The sequence below is a fragment of the Chiroxiphia lanceolata genome, chromosome 2, assembly GCF_009829145.1.
Source record: "Chiroxiphia lanceolata isolate bChiLan1 chromosome 2, bChiLan1.pri, whole genome shotgun sequence".
Taxonomy (NCBI): Eukaryota; Metazoa; Chordata; class Aves; order Passeriformes; family Pipridae; genus Chiroxiphia; species Chiroxiphia lanceolata.
This window is the reverse complement of record NC_045638.1, coordinates 15593169-15612430: the sequence shown is the minus strand read 5'-3', so window position 1 is coordinate 15612430 and position 19262 is coordinate 15593169. Positions and strand designations below refer to the sequence as shown.

At 39.7% G+C, this 19262-nt stretch overlaps 1 protein-coding gene across 6 annotated transcripts in view; it reads right to left on the bottom strand.

Moving 5' to 3' along the window:
- The window catches only part of SH3KBP1 (SH3 domain containing kinase binding protein 1), a 223755-nt gene that overhangs the window by 185074 nt on the left and 19419 nt on the right, over positions 1 to 19262 (bottom strand). For 4 of the 6 annotated variants that reach the window (XR_004355261.1, XM_032679340.1, XM_032679339.1 and 1 more), the window contains exon 2: positions 14976 to 15133. Coding sequence is in view for 5 of the 6 variants with exons in the window: in XM_032679340.1 (XP_032535231.1) it covers positions 14976 to 15133 (158 nt within the window). In the remaining variant the exon portion in view is untranslated. Of the gene's footprint in view, positions 1 to 11973; positions 12010 to 14975; positions 15134 to 19262 lie in introns of those variants that run through there. The other 2 variants (XM_032679342.1, XM_032679343.1) reach the window with 2 other exon arrangements.

The following is a 19262-nucleotide window of genomic DNA, read 5'->3' as shown; positions in this document are numbered from 1 at the left end:
AGCGGAAACTAAAACCAACAGTTTACTTGATTATACAGAAAAGGCGTCACTTGTTCCCCAGATACAGCCTCTAGGTGTCTTGTCCTCCATACTTCGACTGACACTCCTGTTTACTACTCCATAGCTGAGTGATGTCTATAGAGCCAAAGTACTGTGATCCAACTAATTGCTTTCACAGACTCACAGAATGGCTGAAGGCAGGAAGGCACCTCTGCTCAGAACAGGGTCAGTGAGAGTAGAATACTGAAGGCTGTGTTCTGCAGGCTTTTAATTACATTCAAGGATGAAGGGTCCACAACATCCCTGGACAACCTGTTCCAGTGTTTGGCCAACCTCACAATAAAGCATTTGTTCTTATGGTTAAATGATTTTCCTATATTTCAATTCATAGCCATTGTCTCTCCTCCTTCCACTGCCAAGAGGATTCTGGCTCCACTTTCTGTACTCCATCACATCATGCATTCAGACACATCAATAACAAAACCTTGAGTCTTCTCTTCTCCAGGCTGAACAGTCCCATCTCTCTCACACTCTCCTCAGATGTCACACGCTTGTCCAATCCCTCAACCACCTGCAGGGCTCTTCACAGGACTCACTCCACTATCTCCATCTCGCTCTTGTACTGGAGGACCCACAACTGGACACAGCACTCCACATGTGCCTCACCAGAAAGGAGAAAGGGAGAAGGATCTCATTGCTCCATCTCCTCACAACACTCAGCCTAATGCAGCCCAGGCAGTGAGGATCTGCCCTTGCCATGAGCACCAGTTCTTGGTTCATCATCTACTTGTTGTCCACCAGGATCCCTGGGTCCATCTCTGCAAAGCTGCTTTCCAGACACTCAGACACAGCCTGTACTGCTGCCTGTTGAGGCCTCTATGAATGGCAGCACAATCCTCTGGGGAGTCAAACACTTCCCACTTTTGTATCACCTGCCAACTTGCTCAGAGTCCTCTCTGCCCTGTCATCCAGGTCATTCCTGAAGACTGAGCAGCATCACCCCATTATCCCTCTCTGTAGAACACTGCCAGTAACTGGCCTTCAGCTGGACCTCCTGCTGCTGATCACAACCTTTTGAGTCTGGCACTTCTGAAGTTTTCAGTCCACCTCACCATCCACTTACCTGGTCTGTACCTCATCAGTTTGTCAAGATATGGAAGGAAGTGTCAGATACTTTGCTGAAGTCAACATAACATCCACTCCACCAAGTCAGTGATCTCATGGTAGAAAACTATCAGATTGTTCAGACATGACTTCCCTTTCATAAATCTATGCTGACTACTGCCAACCAGTTTCTTGTCCTTCATGTGTTCGGAAATTACTCCAGGAGGTCAATGTGAGGCTTGAGTTCCCCAAATTCTCCTTCTTTTCCTTCTCGAAAAGATGATCGATTTTTGCTTTCTGCTACTCCCCAGGAGCCTCCCTTAAGGTTTCTTCTGAGAAAATCAATTTTCTGTCTGGAACTAATCTCCTCTGAGATTTTATTGTGGGTTAGGCATTGTATCAGATCTGTCTATGCTACCTTTATGATGTATGAATGAAAATAATACTTGTTTTTCAGATATCAGGCTGGGTTGCAGCAATGATAGAGAGGAGAGAATGCTTTATACTGTGGAAGCAAATATAACCTAGTGTTACTGAAAGACATTTGACAGAATAAAATAGGTTTCCCAAAGCAAAAACACTGCAAATAAAGTTTACTTTTGCAATCAATCATAACACAGAGCAAGCATTCATATGGAAAAGAAATTAAGCCACATTAAACATAACTATTCAAGCAATTCCAACACTCATTCTTACTTACGTGATTAACTAAAACACCACCTTGCAGATTAAAATGTATGTTTTAGAACATATATACATCCTGTGAGCTACAATGAAAAAGACTGACCATGTATTATAACAGCATCCAACTTTCCTGTGGGGAACTATGCTATTACAGAGTTTTTGGCAAAAATCATAATCTGTCCACAATAAGCTTTAACACAAGCAGTGTGGCAGAATTGATTCCCAAGAAGTTACCTTTCCTAAACTCAGGAATAGACAGTATGCTGAACAACTTCTGTTCCAATAGGTTAAGTTGGAAACAGCAATGGGAAGGAAGTGCTACAGGCTAGAACCAGGTTCTAGAGAAGCTCCTATGTAATCCACCACATAATTGGCAGATATTAGAGTACTGCTTTTTTCAACACTGTCAAGAGATGCCTGAATTTATGTGGTTTGTCCTGTGCCCATTTCTTCCATGTCTTTTCTTATTTATTCTGTTTCTTTCCTCATCAAACCTGTGCTTCCCCAAACTTTGCTTAGTCACATCATTCTTACTACTTTCATGAAAGCAATCTAACACAGTACAAGCTGTACAGCTTTTCTCTCTGCACACAAGTGCACCCAGGAGAGTGGAGCTGCAAGGCAATACACCACTGAACACAACTTTGGTTTTGTGCTAGCATAGCTATGGTTTCTGCAGTGCACGAAAATGCTTCATTAACATTTTAAACAATGTCATTGGGTGCTTTAGCTACATTTCCTGTACAGTGGAGTTAGCTTACTATGGGTTCATCTTAAAGCAGCTTTTTCCAGATACTGAGTAGGCATCCCTTTCACTTTAAAAAAATGCTAGAGAAACTGTTCAATCAGTTCTTTCCAGTGGTCTCATCTGCTAATATTTGAATACAAAAACAGAGTTAATGCTACTGTTTTATGAAAAAGCAATAGTTATTTGGATCTTAAATGCTGTCCTATTGTCTCGCACAGCTTACACAGCTCTCATTATTCATTCTAGCTCTTTCACTTGAGAATAAAATCTGAATATTAACTACTCTCTGTTTCTTCCACTTACAGAATTCAAACCTTAAACTTCTCTTGTTTCTTCCAAGAGTGCAGTAAATGTATCAGGTAGAGAGGTAGGTAGTTAATAACCATATCCAAGAGCAGCTACGTTCAACTAAGAGGCATAGCTGTAAATTCCTTGGAGAGGACGGGAAAAAAAGATACAAAAGGAGAAGGAAAAAAAAGGAAAAGACTACAATGCAACAATGTGCTACATATGGTAAACAACCAAAGCGGAATTTCCCAAAATGGTACCTGCTTGCAAACTTCTGTTAGCATAGCTGAAGCAGTAAGACTACCAGGTGTGATTTGTAATTGAACCAGCAGAAGCTCCTACCACTGACTTAAACTAGCTAAACTGGTTTAACTGACTGAGCTCTTACTGGTACAGCCTGTTTGCTTCCTGTGCAGGGTTTTACTAGATGGCCCCGAAGCAAAGCTTTGCTATACAGCTGCTGCATAGCAGGAGCTCTCTGGCAATACATTACACTAACACTCTTATAACCATGAAAGAACAATGGTACACCAGAGCAGGAGATGCATATTTCTACCACAAGTGAGGCTGTTCATCCATAATGTCTACAAAGAACATTTTGGTTTTGTATTATTTTATCCTATATATCTTTGCATCTGTGGTGGTTCACTTCACAAATCCATTACAGCATCACGTGACACCTTTTCGCAAGCCCTACTTACCTGCATTTCCCTGACAGCAGCAGGAATGCAAAATCTTACTACTTTGAGATGAAGTTGAATAAAATGATGGTGTCACTATAATGGCAGCACAGTACCAAGAATGCTGTTTGAAGTTCAAGTCTCCCCCTGCTACTCTGTATCATGCTCCAGTGATGCAAACTTCCCTTTTCTCTCAAGCAGTCTAACCAGCTAATATTAATTGGCTTTAACTAAAAATAATTGCCTGTAGCCAGTATTTATCTTTCATTTCATTGCTTGTTGCCAGATCTGATGAGAGGATACCAAGTCTGGGAGCCTAGTCAATTTTTCCAACAACACAATCTAGTAAGAGATAGTAATTTAGCCTCTCCCTGTAAATCCTGTTTTTACTTTCTGAATGTCTGAAAACATCAGCAGAAAACAAATACATCTGTTAGCACTCATTAGCAAATCCTGGCACTGCAGGTTGTTAAAACTCAAATCCCATCTCCCTGTCTGTCCTTCCACATACATTCTTCAGTGGTAGGACTTGAGAATCTCATTTTAGTACAGACAGGCTCAATCAAAGGCGTGACCGAGAAAGCCTCCACTAATATAACCAGTCTTCAAATAAAAACCCCTTTCTGACACAGGTATAATAAGTATTTTCTCTCATTCTTTATGGTGCTCAGTGTCATGGAGCTACAATTTGACAGGAGAAGGACATGGTACAGAGATTGGAGAGGCAGGTTACCAACACATTACAAGTAACTCCAGGCATGAGCAAGGAAGCCCTGCAGGAGTTCTTCAACCCTGTAACTTGTACACCCAGTTTTAGCTCCACGAGAAAATAAAACCCACACAGAAGCTGTGGGGTGGGGAAGTGGGAAGAGAAGGGTAGCTTCTAATGGAAACACATGAACCTTAAAAAAAGCAAACTACTGGGAGTACAGTATACTCAATTTAAAGAGACCAAACAAAAACTGTTCTTTTCTAAATATCTGAATGTTCACTAAGGAAATTATGCAGTGGTAAAAATCCCAGTACAAAGAAATGGGGTCAATATTACAGAGTGTCACTACAAGTGTCACCAGGGTTCAGAGGCACAAGCAACACACATTCTACTTATTTGTAAAAACTCTCAGATTTAAAAAAACCCCAACCTTATGCAATTGCTTAGTGGAGTAATAAAGGTTGAATTAATGGATGATACCAGAGAATAAATTTCCTTCCTTTATTTTGTAAAGTGAAAGTCCCTTTAAAAATAATTTCTCATACCTTAATTTGTATGTTTTGGTTTTAGATCCAGTGTTTATTTCTGCATACAGCATACACACATTATGCATGCCTCCTGCATGAACACATATATATGTATTGCTGAAAACACCAGGAAAGGGATTATAGTTTGAAAAAGAGCATTTATTTTACAGTTTAATTCCTCCACTTACTCAAAAGTTTCCCCTGATGTCTACCAGTTTGAATAGTCTTTAAAAAACTTTCACGTTGTCTGAAAGGCTGCAGAAGTTCATATTACCTACTAAAAACATGTCAGATGACAGTAGAGAAATTGGACAGTTTTCTGTGCAGAACCACAGAGCAATTAATGACTATGAAATACAGTGCTCGGTCCCACAAGAACTGGTGGATGTAAGCAGTTGTATCCTCCTAGTTATTCTGTGAACTTCACTGAACTATTGAAAGGAGGTTTCAAAGTACATATGATCTTTCCTTCTGCAGGGAAAAATACTGGTGATATCTCACAGCAAGCTAACTCAAATCCTTCCAGGATTTTAGTTTAACCTTAGCATTATACACTTTTACACAACGTCAGTAACAAACCAGTTCTTGTTTTTGAATTAACCATCATTAATTGTGACAATCCGTTCATGAAAACTGATCAACTCAAATTCACAACCACAGGCCTTCCAGTGCTCTCAGTTTGAAGGGACAGATCCCTCAGAGTCAAAGAAAGGTAAATACAGTAACACACCACAGACCATTACTAATCAACTGAAGGTTGCAAAATTAATAAGGTGTGTGGGAACAGAAGAAAAAAACTGAGCTTATGTCCTTCTGTACACGCACAACACCACCTTTCAGGTAATTCCACTTAGAAGAACCTAATTTCATGAAACAAATTATATAGCAACTATTCGACTAAGTTTCAGAATTAGACTCCTCTAAAACAAAAGGGAAGCATTAAAAAATTTACTGAAAGCTACATTGAGACACATGTGCACCTTTGTGGTCGGTGAATTTTAGATATTTTTTATTCAAGATAGTTAACGTGGTAGCTCTGAATTACAGACATTTTTCCATCTATATTTCTGCAAGTCAATCTTGGAAGGAGGTCATTTTAGAAGGAGGAACAAATTACATTTTGTCTTTGTACTTGACAGTACAATAAAATTAAGACATAGGACATCTGAGAAGCATAAAGAAAACATGAAGATCTGAATTTTATCTTCTTCTACCTATAATTATTAGGTACTCATTGGGCCAGTGACTCAGCAGTGGCTGATGACAGTGTATGAACCATGTCTCTGAAGTGCCATGGCCATGTGATGCAGACAAGGTGACAGCAATGTGCAGTAGGACAGGCAGTCAGCTCACCTGCTGGCAAGGCCCTGGGGGCAGCACCATAAGGAAGCTTGAGGCAGGGAAACAAAAACAAAAACAAAACAATCAAGCAATTAAAAAGCTGATAAACACAGGTGGCAAAAGGAATGCTGAATGTCATGATGATCTTGGCTCCAAGTACAAAGAGAATCATTTTCAGCCAAAAGGATAAAGAAGATTTTCATTTGGTTTGCATTATCAGTTATTAAGTAAACACTGACAGATAAATCAGGTTGCCCAAACACACCAAAGCATGTTTAAAAGGGAAACCAAGGCTTAGCTAAACTGGCTATCCTGAACCAGCCAAAATAATGGCAATAACTTGCAACCTTAAGTAATCAAGAAAGTTACAAAAGAAGTTTCTGTTTTAAAGACGGTTTCTGTAGGAAAGGTGTTTTTAATCAAGGCTTTTGACAATATTGGCTTATGGCTTCTGGGAAGGTGAATGCAAGTTCTCTGGAAGAATGAGTACTGAATCAATCTTTCAAAAGGTGCAGTGAGTCCTCCTGAAGTGGGAAATAGACAAATTGAGGTTTTGTGAAGCAGCAAATACATAGACCTTGCACACTCTTGAATTACTTGTGATGCATTTATTTCCCTCAATATTCCCAGTCGAAAATTTCAATAAAAGCAGAAGTCATTACCTCCTTCTGTAAAGATGACAGGCTTGCCTTGTTCCTTTTCACTGGCAAGGAGGTACCAATGTTATTTTTAAAAACGTATGCTTTACTTGTTTCTTGCCTTTCATTCCTCACCATCCCCCATCACAACCTTTGGCGCTAAGTATCCAGTTTTGCAGAAGTCTGAAGTCAAAACTAATAACTCATCCTATTACAGGATGGTAGTTTACTTGCACTTTTGTCTTTTCCAAGGGTAACTAAACAACTAGAATAGATATATATATGCAATAATATATTTCATATGGCTGTAAAGAAGCCAAAAAATGAGGATTATGAGACTCACATGCACTCGTCTCTTTCCAACTCTGAAGAGAACAACATGTTCCGTGATCATAAACCTAAACTGCTCTAATGTTCTGTTATAATTTTACTAACAGCACCAGTGAAATTCTAGTAGAGTAAATAATTAAGTGATGGCAAGAAATGGTGGATCCTTTAAGGACTGTCTTCACCATCAGCTTCCCCAATAGTTCCCAAAAGATTTTAGGAGGAAATTGCAGCACTTACAGACACAGAACACAAAGATACATAATTACTCAAACATTACTTCTAATAGCAAATAATGCAAATAGTTTGTCATTCCAGTTGATACTGGAACGACACTTTATAAAAACATGAAAGCTGTTAAATGGTCTATACACGATACCTCAGAAAAAAACAGCACTTCTGTACATAGAAGTAAAACCCAAATACAACAGAGAAAATCCAAATAAATTAAAAATCAACACCTCTAAACAACTCCCATATACACACATATATTTACTATTAATAAAATATTGTGTTTAATCAGAAGTAAACAGTACCATTAAGTCATGACAGCAGCAGTTAGAGCAACTAGTCTTGCAATCCCTGATAGCTTTCTTTTTTTCTACATGTCCCTCTTGCTCCCATCTTAATTCTTACTTACTGTTACTGTTACTTAAAATTTAAGTAATACAAACTGAAAGAAAATCAGTAGATGAATTCTGGATCATTGCAATGGAGAAAATGGACTATTTAGCAGACTAAGCTTGAAGTACAACCCTTCACAATTATGATTATTAAATGCTGCAGCTACACCACAGGCATTCAGAATACTCTTTCTCTTATTTTTTTGCAAACAAATATTAAAACCATCAGAATCAGATAACGTTTCCTAAAGTTGAGGGAATCCACCTCAGGGTCTTGTAATTAAATTGCAAAAAAGGTGGAAACATCGACAAGTATTCACACGTTATCTTCAAACAGCAGTGGGACTGAACTGCAATTCAATTTTCTAGGAGCTTGTGTTTTAAGAATTTTAATGATTTTTTTGGTCCTGCCAGGAAAAATCAGATACTCTCTTTAAATCCCAAACTGTAGAAGTATATTTTTCAAGATATATATTTGCAAGATATATTTAGCAAATGCTGCTAAGCACCTCTACAAATTTTACCTACAGAGAAGAGTTTCTCACAGCAGCCTCCTCCAACAGTAAAACAATTGCCAGAAGAAGTGTGAAAACGAATCAGACCAAAATACATGGATTACTAACATACCCACCCACCCACAATCTACAGAGAAAATAAAAACATCCGGAGCTTGCAAAGTTGCCAGAGGGGAAAAAAAAAAAAAAGAAAAAACTGATTTCAGGGAAGAAAAAGTATAATTTCAGGACACCTTCTCTGCCTCCCAACCTTTTAGGGCTAGGCTGGAGAAACGCCATCAACCATCTAATCCTACCAATTCTATAAATCCTTATGGAAGTTACTTTAAGAGACTATTGCCATAACCACATTGACTTCTCTATATAACACAGATTTCAAATAATAATAGCGTATAACTAAGTTCTGAAGAAACTGAAGCTACTTTAAAGTATTATGATATTATATCTCCAAAGAAGTTATATCTTTGAAAAGATAACTTCTAGATAGCACATTCAGTCCATGTTTCAGTCTCTGATTAGATTCTCCTCATGGCTTGGAGCTTCAGAAAGAGGAAAACAGAAAAGTGTTTAGTTTCCCTTTTAGTCCAAATTTGTTGTGTTTTGCGGGTTTTTTCTGTAATTTACAATTTAAACAACAGCATATTTTAAACAGGAATACTCTATTGAGGTTTTCTTAAGAATACAAAAGACAAACCTGAACAAGAAGAGGAAATAATTGAATTTCCTTTGTATATTAATTTATACTTCCGACACTAAACTCTATCGGTAAAACAATATTGTGTGTATTTAAATAAGAATGTTTTTAAACATCAGCAATTACAATGAATAAAGAATGAAAAGCAACGCATTTTGTTTGCAAAATCATAAATTTCATAGAATCATAGAATGGTTAGGGGAGGGGACCTTAAAGACCATTTCCCTCAAATTCCCCTGCCATGGGAGAAGTTGGATTCATGGCTGGATTTCCATCAGTTCTATAAATATACAATTACAAGTAAGCCAATGTCTTTTCAGAAGGTTACTTTTTCAAATACAGTGTACTAGTCACTAAAAACTAATAAAAACCTTAATACTGAAGCTTCACATTACTGTGTGTACACTACATGACTGCTGCACGTATTTAAAACCCTCTCACTCTCACATACTTCATAAAATGTTCACAGGCTGGTTCCCAGAAAATATCCAACAGCTGACAGCCCCAAACAACAACATTTTTCCTGTCTGTTCCACACCCCCACACTCCCCCAAGGAAATCCCCCTCTCAAAGCCTGCCATGAAAACATATCCAACAAACTGATCACCACCAGCCAGCCAGCTCCACACTTGCCCCCACGATAAACATACGGGATCCATTCTGCTGACTGCAATGAGCATGGCACCCTTCCCATCCAGCTGGGAGTATCACCAGTGACCTGTCACAGGGAATGGGAAAGAGCCTCTCACTGCCTGGGAGTCCCAAATCACTTCCAGGCCAAACACCCAGGGCAGCTGCCTCGCTGGGAGCTCTCCCATCTCCTCTGAATCCAGACGAACAGGTTGAGGTGTGACATCATTTGTAATCATGCCTTGGGCATCCAGGAGAGCCCAGAGTGCTCAATTCCCTTGTAAGAGTGAACACAGCCAAGTCAGAGACTACTGACTGGTACAAGACCATCTTGTGGATCTGTGTCTTTGAGGAGATGGGTTGGGAGAGGGAGAAAGATTTTGTTTTATTATTTTTACTTTCACTGCAGTAAGAGCAACAATAATACAAAATAACACACCCATGATATTATGTTTCTCCCCACAAAATCTTAATTGCTGTTGACAGAAACAAAAGCTCAAAGAGGCAACATTTTCACATGATGGAACCAATCTGAGTTTCTTTCACTAATTATATTCTCTTACATTTCACTGTAAGGATAACAAGTTTAATGGCCATACCCAGAACTTGGAATAAGAAACTAGTAGTCCTGGCTTTTATTCCCAAGACAACCTAACAGTTAGGATGATACAATGTAAAACATTTCCTTAAAACAAATACATAGACAGTATTCTAGTAAGATTTCCAACACACACACACACACACACACACACACACACACAAGAAGTTCAGTAACTGAATTGCAAATTCCTGGCAAGTATGCATAAAAAAGAACAAAATCAAACCAAAAAGCCCAACATAATCATTCACTGAATCATAAAGCTAGTCATCTTTTCAGGTATGGACAGAAATAACACTGCTTTCCCCAGTCTACATACAACCTCAGTGCCTCCACTGATGCCATAACTTTCACAGAATCACAAAATACTGTGAGTTGGAAGGGACCCACAAGGACCCTTGAGTCCAACTCTTAGTGAATCGAACTGTGACAAGCGGCTACTTAGGCAAAGCTGACGCAGACATCACTTAGTTAACAGTATTTCGATTACTGAGGGGAGCAGTGAAGGTGATATGAACCTACAGCCCCAAAGCAAAAGCAGGAAGTCACAGAGGTATCAGAGAGTGCAAAAGTTACTGGCTAAGCAGGAGAGAAGTTGGCTGCTTCTCTGACCAACAGGAGTTAGTTGCTTCTCTGACCTGACAGGTACCAAACAGCAGCTGAAGGGCCAGGGAAGCAGAAAGCATTGCAGGAACCAAAGCGTTCTGGGATATGGGGAATATTCTCTTTTCCCTCCCAGGAGCCAAACTATGGCTGCAAAGGGCCCCTGCATGTGCACGGGACCAGTCTTATGAAAGGTTTTATGAAAGCACTAACAGAGATGGATAGGGATGTGTAACAAGCACAGGGGTCTCAGCAAGGAATCACCCACAGTCCCCTGCAACCTCTGGATGGTTGTGGAGATTAAAATCAAACAAACAAAACACAGAGAAAAAAATTAAATGACAAGCAACAGATAAGGATCTCCACCATGTACCTATGATTCAGCACCAACATCCCTGACACCCTACAACTAACATGCACTATTTAAAGATTGTATTCTGCTTGCATAACAAGAAATCCAGGTTGCTGTTCTGACCCGAGCCAGCAGTACAGCTACACGAACTCCCTGTCCTGTTTCATTGATTCTAAAACACAAGCTATACACCAGAATTTCAAAAACAACTACCACTAAACTTCTTACTTAAAATAAATTTACCCCCAGTTCTGCTAGCAATATTGGCAAGCTCTCTGGAGTACAGACAAGCTTTAAGGTTGTCACATGCAGAAAATCAGTTTACCAGTATAACACTATTCAATCCCACATAGAATTTGCTTTGAAAATTGAAGCTAGCAAGCATGGCTCTGCACCAGTTTCCTGCTTTCTGCATCTTCATTTGCTATCAGCAAAATCTGTCTCAGACAATGTCACACTTACAAACACAGTTTTGCAGTGCAGAGCATGGATTTCAAGTTAAAGTTTTCAAAACAGAAAGATATTGAAAACCAACTTTATACCATGTAAATGAACAACACTGCAATCACCTGCTACCTCCTCTTTTTCAGCTGCTTAACTGAGAAGTAAAACAGACAGCCAGGAACAATACATAATTCTCCACTCATACTTCTATTTCTCTACCTGAAAAATTGAAAGAAAACAGAAAAAGACAACAACCAGATACACCTTCATACATTTCTTACATATTCAGCACCAGTAACTCTAATAAAAGTAGGTATCTTCAAAGATGGACAAAGGTAAGTCAGATCTTAAAGAGAGACCAGAGATTTTTTTCTCATATTTAGATGAACTTCTTCCACAAAATCTTCCAAGTGACCATAGCCCCAGACTACTCAGCAACGAAAACAGAAAATAAATTTCAAATACCTTTTCTGTTACGCCTTGCATACTGAATTGCAGAGCACAAGAAGGGTATGAATCTGTTTTTGTCGTGGCTGTATACAAAAAATTCAGAGCAGCTGTTTTGCAGATTCAAGAACAGGAAGCACCTCTGATACAACTTCATAGTGAAAGTCCCTTGAAAAAAATTACTGCACATGTACTGCATACATATTATTGCTACCTCCCATTTCCTTTTCTTTCTCACATCCGTCTTCAGACAACTCCACTTCAGTGTTCTCCTAATTTGCATTTATTCCAAGAAATTTAAAAACACTTTTTCTACAGGCAACTCCAAAAGTCTTTTCAACATTCACAACCTACTACTCCCTTGAAAAATATGGGGGGTTTTATTTGCTTAAGTAACACTTTACATTTTTGTCTTTTCATAAACATTTCAATATACTGCATTTCCCTAATTTTTTTCATTTCTGATTTCCATATCTTTTCTTCCAAACTGCACCTCCATAATCTGTGCACAAATGCTAGCAGAGACCATTCAGGACTCTTTACCATGTTAATCCCATGGTTTCATTTCAGCCAAACATTCAATTTTTGCAAACCCCAACAGTTTATTTGGAATGTCATCATGAACTTATTCAAAAGGAAATAAAATTACAGGAAGGAAAAGCACTTTTCCATAAGAAATTATTCCCACCACTTGAAGGTAGAATGTAAAGTACCTCAAGAATTTCATGAATAGTTTTTACCTTTGAGTAACTTTCTCAACTACTCTTAGAACCAACTCTGACAAGCAATGGGAATTTGGAGTTGCATTCAAGTCTACCACTCATCTGTAGCACCCCTTTTTGCCTGCCTCTCAATTACCTTGTTGACACACGCGTTGGCAATGGGGCATGCACTGGTTGCTGGTGAGCTCCACTCTGCATACATTGGGTCAAAAATTTTCCAAAAACAAAAGAGAAAGTTCACAATTACTTATAATCTTACCAGGCAGAATGATCACACTCAACCAGCTTTCTAATGGGACTGCTGTTTTGTTTGACTATAGCTCTCCAGATACAAGGAGATTTACACAAGAAAAACTGAAGAAACATAAAGGTTTTCACTCAAGAGATTCATAAACTAACTACACTTTTGGTAAATTTTTATCTTCCATTCCATGTTACCTAATTTAGAGAGGAAATGCTCAACTATGAAAAACATATTTGACTTTAAATTCTTCCTCAGTCTCAGCTTGAACATGATGTGGTTTTTAGTTTTTTAGAAGACAGTCCTGGATGCTGACTAAAAAAAAAAAAAAAGAAAAAGGAGGGAAGGAAGGAAAGAGCAGGGAGTAATATTTTATGAGAATGAGTGCAGAGCTAGGAGTTGGACTCGGTGATCCTTGTGGGTCCCTTCCAATTCAGTGTACTTTGTGATTTTGTGAAAATCAGAACCATTTACTGTTGTTTTAGAACTTTCTATTGAGAAAAAGTTATTTATATTTTAATTATGCTAAAGGATGCCACAGTTTGAAGTCATTTTAGAAAGAAGAGGCCTTAAAAATGAGGTATTAAGGGGGAGAACTTGCAAATATTCATATTTAGATTATTATATTTTCATAAGAGAAATTCAGAGGCCATATTTGTTTAGAACACTACATCCAGCACCTCCTAAAATCAGCAGCAGATTCAGCCAGGAGAAAGCTTAGAGGAAGCCTACATTTGTCCCACAGAACTTCACAGTTCATCAGAGTTCAAGCAGAAAAATATTACCAACACATAATGAGAACCAAAATAGTTTCTTCCCCCTAACCCCAAAGTGTGGATTTTCAGAGATTAACAAGAAACAGGGTATCCATTTTCCTCCTCCACTCCCTTTCATCTCACTGAGGCTGTTATTTCCTCCTAATCTTTACGGCCTGACGGACACAGAGCTGTTCGTTCTTCTTGGCAATGACAGGAGCAAGGATTAGGATGTGAGTATGTTTGTCCCCACAGAAACACCTGAGGCTCCTGTGTCCACCCCCACACCCCCCGCTATGGGCTGGCTACGTTTGCCACCAGACCACTTTCCCAAATTACCTCGACATATGCAGTGCTATTGAAGCAAAATGAAATTACTTCATTATGTGCATATGTCTAAACACACAACAGGCTTACATAGTTAGAAGAAGAAAAAGAAAAAAGACACTTATACCCTTAGAAAAGGGAAAGTACCAAAGATCCTCTGAAGCTGTTGTAAAAGATTAACATAAAATCTATTTATGTAATTTATTGTAGTTCTGGCTCTCTTTTTCATAATGGAGAGCCAAGTTTATAGAGTTTTATAGAAACTAACAGCCTAGGTCTGCAATGACAAATCAAGGAGGCCCAGAGGTACTAATAGCTGGCCTCTTATGTGCAGACATATGTGTGCACACAGATGCCAGTAAAAAAAAAAAAAAAAAAAAAAAGATGTCTCTAAAACTCTGAATGGCTTTCCTAAAACCAGAATTACTGCAAGCTATTTGGTACATTACACAAAATACAAAGTAATGATTTTTTGAAAAGTTTTTTATAGGCAACTGTATGGAAAAATCCACTTTAATTATTCTCAACTAGTTTAGCCAGGAATAAATATTCACAAAAAAAGCTTCTATAAAACCTAAGAAAGCGTTCCAGAGAAGCAGAAGCAGTTACAGAGAAGAGAAAATATTTCAAATGCAGTGACATGTAAGTTGTTCTAGAATAACCACTTTGTTCTCACAAAGTCAAACACAATCACTGAACAACAAAGAAATGTAGGGGTAGTTTCTTTTATTTTCAGCATATCAAAACTACATTGTGTTTACAAAGAAAGTAATCTTCTCTTTGTAGCACTGCCTCAATAGAACACTGTAATGTATCTATGCAATATATTGTATATATGCAATATATGTGTATATGCAATCTATTATGGTTTTGGATATAAGAAATATCATGATATAAAGGCAGATATTTACCCTGAACAGCACAGTACGTACAACTTATACACACAACGCAAGAACAGTTCCACTTTGTACTCACTCTTACAAAGTTGTCAGGGAACAAACCTCTTCTGCCTTTGAGCTGTCCTTCCCACCAGCCTCCATCATCTTTCTTGATATTGGTGATTATGTCACCTACAGTGATCGTCAGCTCATCATCGTGTTGAGCTTTGTAGTCAAACTCCACTATCGCCTCCACTAAAAGAGAAACACACATGTGCATAATTATTAACTACATTTCAGTTTTCATACCTTTGAAAGGCATAAGAAAATATCAATGCAATTATACATTCTCAGTGAATTATACATTCAGCTTAACCAAGAGAGCACATCAAATAGGCAACATGTAATGGTAACATTCTGTGGGTAACTGCTGCAAGAGAGGCCAAAGTGAAAAAATACAGGAGTGTCTATCATGGTAAGGCAACAAATAGCATGCATTTTTCTTTACTGTTTAGAGGAAATCAATTTGTGATGCTTCAGCAGTATTTATTCTGGCAGCATTACAAAGTTTATTTTTATTTCTTGGACAAATTTTAGCTTTTGTTCACGGGACTTCTAAAGCATTTTATTTCTGGAAGGGTTCTCAAATTCATAAGTATTTGAAGCCACTGCAACTACTTTGCTAAATGCATCACTATCAAACCAAAGAATATTTAAAAGGAATTTTTTGCATCATGCTGAGTTTCACTGTTGTTTATATAGAAATGCAAAGCTTTGCTTCATGAACATGCTCCCACAGGGTTTCACCAAAGGGAGAAAAATTTACTTTCACTTGTGATTATGTATCAGAGGATCAAGATGAAATAATCCTACTGCTCTGAATGTCTGTCATCAGATTTGCATTATAAGCTTGCTACCATTATATGGTGTATCTCTGTCTTTTCCCAAGAGGTCTCCCCATCCCTGGAAACCTACAGAGAATTAAAGAAGTCATAAAGACAGAAAAATTCCTTCAGATAATCAAAGATAATAGACCTGGGGTGTTCAAATATGGTTTGAAGTGGCCATAGTTGTATTTCGTGGTTCTCATATATCTACCAGGAGGAGCCAGACTGGCAAGGTCTAGGACAGCCATATCTGTAAAACCTTAGTCCTGTTTACTTCAGTGGAAAACCTTGCCCCAGGATGTTCCACCAAACATTCAGCACTTCAACGATTGAAACAGCAAAATGAGAACTAGTAACAGGCATCTGCTTTCTGCAAGCTCTAGCCTGCAAACAGGCAATACCAGCTCACAAAGCAAAGCCAACCATTACACCACAGACAGCAAAAAGGTTCTGCCTAAATAAAAAGCCCTGCATACTGAATTGAATTAAGCTGACAAGAAAGCAGTTACTTCTTTCCACCCCCAAAATGTCACACAGTCACAATGCTGAACATCTCTGTCCCTCCTCCAGAGCCTGCAAGTCAGAGCTAAAACAGCGTTCTGACTTTTGGATACATACCAGGTACAAGTTTATGGCTTATAATATTCAACTACTGCTTCTTCTGTGAAGTCTAAAACCATTATAAAACCAGTTCACAAGAGGTCTGCTAAACTACATAATGAACAGCAATAGAGGAAGAGTGGCACCACACATTACAAGCTGTCATGCAAACAGAACATGAAAAATTCATCACTGAAATTTAACTGAAAAATCAGAGTCAGTCAGGCCCGGAGGGACCTCAGGTCTCTAGTTAGGTTCAAAGCAGGACCAGTTCTGAGGTCAAACCAGCTTACTCAGGGCTTTGTCCACATCGGTCTTGAAAACCTCCAAGGACAGAGGCAGGTAAGGCACATAGGGGAATCTGCTCCATTGCTTGACTGGGAAAAAGGTTTTCTCTCTATGGAGAGAATGGTTCCACTGGAACCATTCTTGTATAAGTTTTCATCCGTTGGTCTTGTTGCCCCACCATGAACGGCTGTGCACTCACTCCATCTACTTCTAGGCACTGTCAGGGTGCTATTAGGACCTCTCATTTTCTCTTCTCCAAGACAGACACCTGGAGTTCCTCTAGCCTCAGGTCCCTCTGCTCATGAACTATTCCACCATTTGGTATCAACCACAGACTTGGGGAGAATGCACTCCTTCTCCAGCCATTGTCATCATGGCTAGGCTTCGCGAATGAAGATTTGGGAAGGTCCTATCCACATTTGTTACAGGCACGCTGGTGGCTTATGAGGCCAATACGTGACAGCCATTGATAAAGATGTTAAACACAGCAAGTCCCAGGACAGCCCCTGGTGGTACTTCATTTATTATCAGCTTGCAAGTAGAGTACAAACCACTAACCACTACCTAAATCACACAACGTAAGCCTGAGATCAGCTCAGCTGGTTACAGCATGGTGCTAATAACACCAAGGTTATGGGTTTGATCCCTGTACAGGCCATTCACTTTAGACCTGGACTTGATGATCCTTGTGGGTCCCTTTCAACTCAGAATATCCTGTGAAACATCTGAGGTTGGAAGGCACCTCTGCAGACCAAACCTCCTTATTCAAAGCAGAGACGGCTAAAGCACAGATTGCTCAGGGCCTTACGCAGCCAGATTTTGAGCATCTCAAAGGAAGGAAATTCCAGTGTTCAATCAGCCTTAAGATTAAAAATGCTTTCAGACACATCAATAAAATCACCCTGAGCCTTCTCTTCTCCAGGCTGAACAGTCCCATCTCTCTCACACTCTCCTCAGATGTCACACACTTGTCCAAACCCTCAACCACCTTCAGGGCTCTTCACAGGACTCACTCCACTATCTCCATCTCTCTCTTGTACTGGAGGACCCACAACTGGACACAGCACTCCACATGTGCCTCACCTCCTCACAACACTCAGCCTAATGCAGCCCAGGCAGTGAGGACCTGCCCTTGCCATGAACACCAGTTCTTGGCTCATCATCTACTTATTGTCCACCAGGATCCCTGGGTCCTTCGCCACAAAGCTGTTTTCCAGACACTCAGATACAGCCTGTACTGCTGCCTGGGATCATTCCTCTCCAGCTGCAGGACTTACCACTGCCTCTGTTCATGAGGATCCTGGCAGCCCATCTCTCCAGCTTGTTCAGGCCTCTATGAATGGCAGCACAATCCTCTGGGGAGTCAAACACTTCCCACTTTTGCATCACCTGCAAACTTGCTCAGTCCTCTCTGCCCTGTCATCCAGGTCACTCCTGAAGACTGAGAAGCAGTGGCCCCATTGTCCCCTCCCTGTGGAACACTGCCAGTGCTGCCAATCACAGACAGTTTTCAGTCCACCTCACTGTCCACTTACCTGGTCTGTACCTCATCAGTCTGTTAAGATATGAGAGGCAGTGTCAAATACTTTGCTGAAGTCAAAGTAAACAGTGAATCAGTGATTTTACTGTAGAAAAGTTCAGACATGACTTCCCTTTCATAAACCTATGCTGACTACTGCCAACCAGTTTCTTGTCCTTCATATGTTTGGAAATAGCTTCCAGGATTATTTTCTTCATCATCTTTCAGTGGTTCACACGGGGCTGACCAGTCTATAGTTCTCGACAAAAAAAAAAAAAAAAAGAGACTTCTTGTTCTTCCTGAAGACAGGAGGTGCATTTGCTTTCTTTAAGTCTTAAGGAACCTCTCCTAATCAGAGTGACTTTTCTAGTCACTCTCAAGAGGGGCCTCCCACTGAGTTAGCTCCCTCCGCATGTACCACACCAGGGCCACGGCCTTGCATATGACCAGTTTGTTTAAATATTACCTAACCTGATTCTCTTCCACTGAGGGAAGGTTTACCTTGCCCTGGACATTCCCACTGGTTTCAGAGCCTTGAACGGGCCAAAGTCTTCCCTCTTCAAGACCAGGGTTGAAATCCTGCTTTCTGCCTTTTCCCTCCTCCTTTCTGGATCCTGAACTTTTATCATCTCGTAGTCAGTGGAACCAAGGCTGCTCTCAGCTTTCAGATCAATACACAGTTCTTCTTCTGCAAGTATGAGATCGAGCAGACAACACACTCCAGAAACCTCCTGTATTGCTCACACTCAACCCAGTCCATAAAGAAACTTCTCTATCCCTCCAGTAGATATCAGGGTGATATGAGGGCCAGGTCCTGCCAACATGAGCCAGATTCCAGTTGTCTGAAGAAGGCCTCATCATAACCCTGCAACTGCATGAAGACATGTGATTCCTCTTCTTTGCATCCCATGCTATATGAATGAGAACACAGACTTTTCAGAGAGGTAACCAGCCATGCTGACCTCCCAGAAAAGAGTAGTGGGTAATTATGAAAGGCACTTCCTTGTCTATACAGATATGCTTGAAAAGGGTCCCCTTCAGTCCTGACTTTTTTGATTAGAAGGTCCCCACTGTTTGTACCCCTGCACAT